The 9,638-nt window shown below is 41.4% G+C and overlaps 1 protein-coding gene across 1 annotated transcript; it reads left to right on the top strand.

Annotated features, from left to right (window-relative positions):
• The first annotated feature begins 6,868 nt into the window (after positions 1-6,868).
• LOC126857649 (DNA-binding protein inhibitor ID-2) lies at positions 6,869-9,017 on the top strand. The gene has a single exon (XM_050607296.1). It carries the CDS (start codon positions 7,398-7,400, stop codon positions 7,812-7,814), a length of 417 nt encoding a protein of 138 aa, XP_050463253.1. The 5' UTR covers positions 6,869-7,397; the 3' UTR covers positions 7,815-9,017.
• Positions 9,018-9,638: the final 621 nt, after the last annotated feature.

The following is a 9,638-nucleotide window of genomic DNA, read 5'->3' as shown; positions in this document are numbered from 1 at the left end:
TCGTGGACACTCCGGGTATTTTAAAAACGGATGACGAGGTAGTATTTTCGCGAACCGTTTGAACAGCTGCGCAAATAGTAGATCCGCACGCTTCTTATTCGACCCGTGATTTCTGTCTCTCTCTCTGTGGCTCGCGTTCCGCTTTGACATTTACAATTTTATCATCATCAGGATTCCGTCAGGACAGAGCAAACGCTCGAACATTGTATCGTGACAATTCCGTCAGTTTTTAATCGATATGCGTTTCACATAGATCACATTGGCAAGTGGAATGCCAATATTTGCGCGCACAATGCATATTGAACAACCTATTCACGGTACTTTGACAATTCTTTAAAGTGTTTTTAATTTTTATATTTTCAAAGCAAATAGATATTATGCAATCTCGTCAGTCATATATTTTTTTACGTTTAATTCATAATCTATCGATCTTAAATTGTTCTTTAGATTCTTAAAGTAAACGATATATAAATAATATATAAAATAGATATCCTCTTTTATAATTTCTTCACAATCATTAAAAGACTCGCAAGTGAAAAAAAAAATAATCTCTCTTGAAGAAAATAACGACTATAATCCACTCGATCGCCTCAATTTTCATACTTTCATTATCGTGCTTTCTTCATCGGTCCAATCCTCTAGTGGAGGGTCATTTCTCCCTTTCGACGAGCGCGTTTTATCGAGGAGGCTCGACGTGGTGGTATTCGCAATTAGCGCCATAGTACTCCATTCTATGAAACGGAGACTGTACGTATAGAGGAAGGCGAATAGATAACGAGAAAGAAGGAGCGACGCGAGACGAGCGTTAAAACGAGGGAAAGAGTATGCGAGAGACGAGGCAAAAGCGTATAGTTACGGCAAACTCCCTCTCCCTTCCCTTTCCCCTTACCATCCCCTTGCCGCTCGTCCCTGCCTCTTCCTGATACGATGTTACAGTCTTGTAGGCAGCCGGGGGATCGGGAGAGTCGCCCCACAGCTAACACGTGCAAGGCGCACGTGCACTCCGAGAGAGAGACCGACCGACCGACTCTAGCCGCTGGCGCACAATCATCGGATGGGATGCCAAGATACACTCCACGGAATAATTTTCGACGGGGCACTCCCATGTCTTCCTTCCATTTCTCTTCCCTCGTCGAGTTGAGCGAAATTGAAAAAAATCCGCGGCGAAGGAGAATGGGTACGTTTAACCGAACCTTGTCACCGATTCGAAGCGACCGCAATAAATAATCCTGTTTCCTTGGGTTCATTGATAACGAACGATGCGACGATGCCCTTTCTTTTTTTAAATTAAAATTAAATGTTACCTCGCCGTTAAATTTCCTACTCATTTTGTTTCGCTGCGCGCACGGATTATTAAATTTTTATTGCGGGAAAACATATTTCATATACTTAAAAAAGGACCTTGAAACCAAAGTTATCGTATCGTTTTTTAATCTGGTACACCGCTATTTAACTTCCTTTTGTCTCGATGAAGCTAGTTGCATCACTTGAAAATTGTTCCTGCTTATCTAATCTTATTTAAGTCGTTTCGAATGATTTATCGAGATAATCATGTTTTGACCATACGATAAGCGATGTGTTTACGTACGCTCGTACTAAAGATTACGATATTGTACTTAAATCGATATACAAACTGAAATATAAATGTGTCAAAAAGAAAACTTAAAGAATTAAAAAATTTCAATTAATTAATTAAAAATATAAATGAATTTTTTTATTGAAAAAAATTATCATTTATCGATTCCCCTACATACGTGTCATTTTATCGACTCGCTCTGTACACACATTTTATTCCGACATGTCCCAAACCGATATCTCCGCAATCATAATCGAGCAAATTGGTATGTAAAAGCGCAGCCGGGTTAAATCGAGCCACGTTACGCATTCTAAGGGTTAACTCGTCGACCGTGCGCGATTTTATACGCAACGCACGCACGGCGGCGCTCCGCAAATTTATTCGTAAGATTGTACGAGGAGGACGCGCGAAAGAGAGGTGAGCGTCTACTACCACCTATATGCAGCACGCTCTCTATCTAGCGGACGGATACGACGCAGCAGGAAGCGCACGATTACGGGGCGCTCGCTTCGGATACATTCCCGACGCTTTCGCATCTTGCATGTTGCGGCAGCTGTGCGTGGAGACGGAGATGCGCGCCGCGGTTTTCCAATCCGGTCGCGCGATATCTCGTCGTCGTCAGCTCGATTTCTAGAAGGCGCAGGGCGAGGCGGCCGCTAATTATAGGTACTCCCGTCTCGCTTTTCCCACAACAAATCGCAGCCGCGACAAAATTCTCGGCTTCGCGCGTCCACCGGAACCTGCCGAACATTCAATTAGACATTAGCGATATTACGTAAAGTTGGATGATCTTCGTCGATCTTAGGATGGATTAAAAGCATTATTTTTTGAAAATATCGATAGATACGTATCGGTGGTTTCTAGATCATTTAATCGACAGCAAATTCTTTTTGCCGGTTTTATTTTATGAATATAGTTCGAATAAAATTCTATATTTGATGTAAATTGTATTTTTCGAATTGATATATCTGTATTAATTCTTTGTAAAGAAGAATACGGGTAATTGATAAGGAACTATTGCCTAAAGAGTTTAAGGCTTGGATTTTAATCACGAGGATCAGGATTCAGAATATAAAATACAAATTTCATGTTTCGTGGAAATTCTTCGTAGAGAGACTTTTATCAAAATATAATATTTTAATAAAGAAAGAGAATCAAGAGTTTCTTAAGTATATATAAAAAAAATTCTTTCTATTTTTATACTTAAAAATTATATAATAAAATATATTTGCCCGTCCGAGTAAATATGATGTATCGAATTTATCGTAACGCGATAAAGAGAATAAATTCAACGCGCATCAGTTTCTCACGAGATTGACTTTTGCCGGTGATAATCACGCTTATCAGATACGTGGAAGTGACTCAAGAAGACGATGCCGAACGTCGATAATCGAGCTCGGGCCATCGAGACTCAGTTATCTCGATAGACCCTTTCGGTACATCTGAACTAAGAATACATTGATAACGTTAAAACCGCGTCTTATCGCGCGGACGATAAGGATTTCTGTCTTAAGTGCTTAACGCTTGTGGACAAGCGTGGAATTCGTTTAAGTGCAACGTGAGTACAGTCAAACGGATCAACACCTGGGCGGTCAATTTGGCCGAGTCACTTCCTCTTCGATGATTCATACTAATCGGACTCTCGAGGATAGGCTTATGTAATTCGAGGTTTTTAGCCAATGGTTCCAAAATTGCCTTCCGCTATTAAAACTCGAGAAGCATTCGCGCGTTACATATCGCAGCAGCATCTCGCACAAAATTATCTTATAAAATATATATAGTTTAAAAAAAAAACATAATTATATATAGATTCAAAATCCGTATATAATTTCTGAGCTTTTTTTTATTCGAATAATGCTGACGCTTCTTATTCTCATACGAAATGCTGGCTCGAGATGTTTTCGCCCGAAACCAGGTAAAAATATGGATTCGAAGAAGTCGAATCAAATAATAACGAAGTATAAAGAAAATGTGTGAGGAAAAATCCCGACACACACACACACACACACACACACAATGCGAGTGATCAAGCTAATCACTTTGCGATGCTACGTCAGCGGTGAACCAACAATTCCACTGCTAATTGAGTGGTCTCATGGCGGTGATACGGTGTTAAAGCCGTAACATCGAATGGTGGATCCGAGGGGATCTCAATGAAAAGTATCAGTAAATTCTCTCGCATATATATATATATATATATATATATATATATATATATAGTGTGTATGTATATAACGACAGCATGTGCGGCAGTTTCCTCTCAATTTATTTATTCCCGGGTCAAGGGAACTCCATTTCTTAAACACGGGGGTCAAGGAGTCAATGAGATCCGGTTGCCTCAGGTATGTAACCGCACAAGTGCTCGCCCGGCCGAGTCTCACGGGCATCTCACGCGCGTTCGGCTTTATTCCCTGTAATTTTCCATGGGATTGTTTCTCTTCTTCGTCCAGCAGAAATAGAGAAAGAGAGAGAGAGAGAGAGGAATAGAAAGAAAAAAAAAGAAGCACCTCATCAACACAACTACATTGTCGCGAAATTACGCGACGAACATGTCGATCTGAATAACGATCGTCGCGATAATACAACCGTGAACAATAATCTTTTTGCACGCTGACAATAGGTAGAAGCATGACTCGACTCTTTTTTTTTATCCTTATCGGTGACGCGAGAAAAAGAACACGTTGCGTATATTAGCGAACCGACTGGAAAATAATTGCGAAAACGAGCGTTATGCACTCATATGTATTTTTATTACTATTATAGATAGTCACGCGCGTATATTGGACAAATAATAAATTGACACGTCGCCGATAGTAATGAGTGCGCTCGTCTTTCTTCAAGCTTTATCAAACTGCAAAAAGAAACGCATCGGATATATCAAACTGGAAAATATTGTACAAGACTTTTGTCAGACTTTTTTACTGATATTCTTTTAATTAAAGACATATCACTCTTCGTCTGATAGATTTTCTTTGAATTAGTGTATATCAATTTAGAGATCGTATAAAAGTGACATAAACAATAATTTCTAATTATATTGATACTGTTATCATTAAGCAAAGATTCGCACACAGATTAAAGTATCGAAATATTAAAGTCAGAAGAATAAATCTGTTCTTCTTGCGTGTGATTGCAAATTTTTACGTGAAATAAGCCTAAAAATTACTGACTTGATTGTCTCAGTTGCTTTTAAAATAAAATAGATATCCAAATTATTTAAAAAACGATAAAATTGAGGAAAGAAAATTAATGTGAAAAACGTGACTTTTTATTTTTCCAGACGGACGTAGTTTTTTTAAAAAGAGATGACTCGATCTGTCACCCATCGCTTTGAATCTTGAACAGAGTTTCTTTAATCCCAGGATTCGATCATTATTCATGGCCGTGTGTCATCGATATGAGACTCGCGATTCGGAAGCTTGGCCGAGGCTCGGTTGCTACGCATAAATCTCTCGCGAGCGGCTGTCAATGATTCCGCGCGTTCACCCCGCTGCCCTCAATTGCTTCGTAGACCGCTCGCGCGTTTTTCCTCGGACGAGTGTGTGTCGGCGTCGCCTGGAAATTCTACGAAGCGTGTCGCCTCTATTCCGGCCGCCCTCTATCTATCTATCTCTATCTCTCTCTCTCTCTTCTCTCTTATCTTGCGTACGCGACGGCTACCTCTCCTTTTTTATTTAGCTCGTAATAGCGCCGGACATCGGGCGGGTTCTTGTCTTCAACGACCGGTAACGAGACTCCGCACCAAGTCACGGAGCGCGTATACGTGCGAGCACGCGAACCGAGAACAAGACGGAAGATACAAAGTACGACGTAATCACCTCACAGAGTACACGTTTGCTGGGAGCCGTTCGAGATAATTTTTGCGGTTCACAAATAAATAACTCGTTGAAAAATTATCACGCAGCAAGGCAGTTGAATCAATCATGCAACAAGGAACATTTCATAAATAAAGCCCTGTTTTATAAATGAATAATTCAAGCGCGATATAATTATGACGCCGTCATTTCGAGTGGAATATAATACATTAAAGATAATAATACATTACTCCAAAGTTTTTCGGCAAATGCGAGAATTTAACTTGATACAATTACGTACGCAAGATTATTGATTATTATTATATTTTTCTTTATTCGATCGGGTGTACTTGAAAAATTATATTATAGCTTAGGAAAAGATATTTATTTAACGCTGAAGAGGGAGTAGACACCCTGAGAAATACTATTGTCTTTATGTCAATTAAATACTGCTTTCTGATTCAATCTTTTGATTGTCTCTTTCTGCAAAATAAAATAAATGCATCGGCCACATGTATAACACGGAGAATGCGTAAAGTTTATATATATATACCTAAAAAAGAAAGTCGAATAAAATATTCCAAAATAGACTAGTATTTAATAATAATTTCTTGTGCGATGTGTAATTATAATCGCGATCTCAAGACGCGTCTGTAAACAGGGGCTCGCAGATTTATTCGCGCAACGTAATACGCGTGTTCGCGCCGACTGCAGAAAATTGCAGCCGGAATCATGGTGCACAGAGTTATAAGCGAACGACCGTCGTCGGGTCGTACATACATCAGATGCACATAGAGCTCCGGACGATGGTGGTCGGTGGCCGCCTGTTACGATGTTGGTGGTGACGACGGTGCCTCTTTCGATGGTGGTGGTAGCCGTGATGGCTAGTGGCTGGCGCCGCCGGACGTTCAACAATGGTTCTCATTCCTCCCCCCCCCCTTTCCCTCCTACCTTTTACACTCCCTTCGTGTTCCACCGACGCCGCCAGTCGCATAGTCGTCAAACACCCCCGACTACTGATAGCTCCGAGTCCGCGTAGCGGAAACGGAAAAATCGGAAACGAAATTTTTTCCCTCCCTCCCACCGTAAATCGCGTTCAACGAAGACACGTCAATCTTATTTATATTATTTTGGATTACGTGCTGCGTCGATTTTAATTCTCACAATTACTTTCTCGTTTATTTTCTCGATCAATTGTCGGATGTGCTCTTATTTTCTCGACTTTGATTATATTAAATACTTAAATTTGTAAAACTGCAATTGAGATAATTTTTACGTGTTAATTTTTTATGGCTAAATATTTTTAAATGAAAATCGAAAAAAATATTAAAAAATTCGTCGAATTAATCGAAAGAAAAAAAAAAAAATATGAATGGCATGATAAAATTCGCGTGACTCTCGAAGCTGTCGCTACTTCATTCGGGCAGCGATTGCGCCGTACAAATGGTGGAAGCGTCTCGAGGGTACGCGCGGGGAGCGAGGTGGGGCAAGGCTATAAAAAGACGCAGGTGAGGGGCGGAGGCCAGTCGGCGAGTTGGCTTCGATCTGTCAAGCGAACGTGCGTCATTCGAGAGTCGGCTATTGTCACTCGGTCGATTCTCTCTGCTCTCTGCGTTCGTACGCGGTGATCGGAGATCAGTGTGTCATCGCACATCGACACGCCGACACGTTGCTTCCACTCGAGGATGCGCCTGATTAGTGAGACGAGCTCGTGATATACACGTGTTTGTGGGTGCGTGCGCGAGATTTCGCACTCGATCAACGAGACGAGAAGAAAACGATAACTGTTCACAATTTATGACGAGAGACTCCGTGTCACCCATCTGTCGCTGTCCGTTCATTTACGCCTCTGTGCTGTCGACAGATCGATAAATACATACGCGTGTGTGTGTGCGTGTTGTATATGTGTGCGCGCCCGCGCGCTAACGTCATACGACCACGCAGCGTGCTCCCGAGAGGAAAAAGCGAACGCCAAATTGATCGACTCGGTTGCCCGTGGCCATAACTTGGAATCGCCGTTGTCAATAATGAAGGCGATGGTGGTGAGCCCATTGGGAGGCAGAGTCCCTCCCGATCATCACGGTGTCTTGCACAACGGTCTGGGAATCGGCGGCACCAGGCGCGACCTCGAGGCCGAGGAGGTGGCCGCTTACCTGACGAAGTTGCGCTCCCTCGTACCAGACATGCCGCGCAAACGAAAGCTGTCAAAGCTCGAGGTGATCCAAAGGGTGATCGAGTACATCTGTGACCTGCAGACCGCCCTGGAAGAGACGAATGCCGCGCATCAAGACGCAACGACGACAACGTCAACGACGTCGCAGTCGTCGAGGCAACCCCTGCTGAACGCCACCACGACGACCGCCACGACGACCGCCTCTACCATCGCGACGTCCATCGTAATGACATCGACAACGTCCGCAACGGCGACGGTGGCCGAACGGTGACCTACCGATCAAACTCATTAAGGTACAGGTCGCATCTCGAGGTCATCCTTCTCGTGGACTGACGGACTAGTCATTCCGCTTGTGTCTCCGAAAGGGTTTTGTTCGAGCGCCATGGACGTCGCGATAAACTCGACTAAGAAACTTGCCCGCTGATCCACACCTGATTTGACGGGAGATGATGTCAATCACCAGTCCCGCCGCTTCCCGGAAGAGAAAGGCGCACCCGAAGAGATGATACTAAGAGAGACGTTATCGAGTTTTCGTAAAAGCGAAAAAGATCCCGCGCCCCCCGATTTCTTAAGGTCTTCCCTTCCCCCGCGAAGGGAAATTGTAAATATATTTGTACATAGACTCACATCGCGCATTCCTCACGAGATCTCTTTCACGGTATAAGGACCCGGGTCCCTCCTTCCCTTTCTTCTGATTTTTACCCTCTGGAATCTTATCATTCCATTCTTTTCATCAACCGCGTATTATCTCGCAGCGAGATCTTCGTAGTTCCGTTTTGCGATTGACCGTGATAGGAGGTGATGCGCGATCGTTTTCCCGGATAGTATTCATTTTCGGCGAGATATTTCGGAGTACCTAGATCATCGGGTATTTTCCGGTGGAGCGAGAATTTATTCGTCATCGATTATCGTAATGTAACGCGAACGTAGAATCACGTGAAGACGCCGAACTCTTTCTCCGAAAATGTTTGCTATCATTCGAGTCATTATATTTAGCGCCCCGCCCAACTGGTCGCCGATCGATCGCCTTTTCTTGTCCTCTCTTGGAAAATCGCTATCCACGGATCGCTATCTATGGATAGAGGCGAGATTTATCTTGTGAAATCGAATGTTTATGTGAGACGATCGAGTTGCGAGTCGAGCGTCGAGAGATTGAATTTTCACCTAAATTACAATGATTCTAAACCTCAAGTTTTGTTTCCTGTTAAGATTTCACGCTCTCACCGTATATCGCTGATATATTTTATCATTATTATATCGTTATATATATATATATATATATATATATATATATATATATATGTATATATGTATACATAGTTCTTTATGTTATAATTTAGAGAGAGCTAATATCCCTTCCTCAATCCGCGTAAATAATGTATATTTGCGAAGACTGAAAGGCTGTAAGAATACATTAATCGCGGGTGAATTGCACTCGCACATAAAATAAATACAAAACTGTGTCTGCAAGTTATTTTTACGAGTTTTTTTTCGCGTACATATATATATCCTATTAATCGTTTATATATATAAATAAATCTACTTAATAAGAAATAATCAATTTCATAATCCAGTAAAAATGCTTTATTATGTGAGATTAGATAATGAGATACTGAAATTATATAAAGATAAACAAATAACTAAAAATCGATGATCATTCTCGATATTTACATTAGAAAAAGATTTTCCAATTCCTTCCTGAAATGTTTTGGAATAGTCTGTATATATTATGTTCAATATATAAATGAAAGAATGTTCGTCATATATACCTGTCATTTTTTGAAAAAAGAGAAATGTTACGTAACTCGAACAGTTAAATAAATGTGCGTGATATTATCTTACGCGTAATAATCATAAATATCGCAATTTTCGATATAACGTGATTGCAAAAACTTATTATTTTTCTTCTCCGCAAAAATTGAGATATTTTTATTTTAAAGAATAAGTTATAAATTAAGATCCCTCTCTTCCTTTTAATCTCTTGATTGTCGCGCTTTCTGTATCGTCTAGGGTCATAAATCCGCGGGGATTCAGCGATATCGGGAACGGAAGGAGGAGATTGGCAGAGGGGGAGCGGGAGACGTGGGGAGGTAAA

Source organism: Cataglyphis hispanica, chromosome 22, assembly GCF_021464435.1.
Source record: "Cataglyphis hispanica isolate Lineage 1 chromosome 22, ULB_Chis1_1.0, whole genome shotgun sequence".
NCBI classification, from domain to species: domain Eukaryota; kingdom Metazoa; phylum Arthropoda; class Insecta; order Hymenoptera; family Formicidae; genus Cataglyphis; species Cataglyphis hispanica.
The sequence above is the reverse complement of the archived record's forward strand: the minus strand, read 5'-3'. Positions and strand labels throughout refer to the sequence as shown.

Bases quoted from the DNA above. Each gene is read 5' to 3' on its own strand.
- LOC126857649 (XM_050607296.1), top strand. From the start codon at position 7,398: ATGAAGGCGATGGTGGTGAGCCCATTGGGAGGCAGAGTCCCTCCCGAT.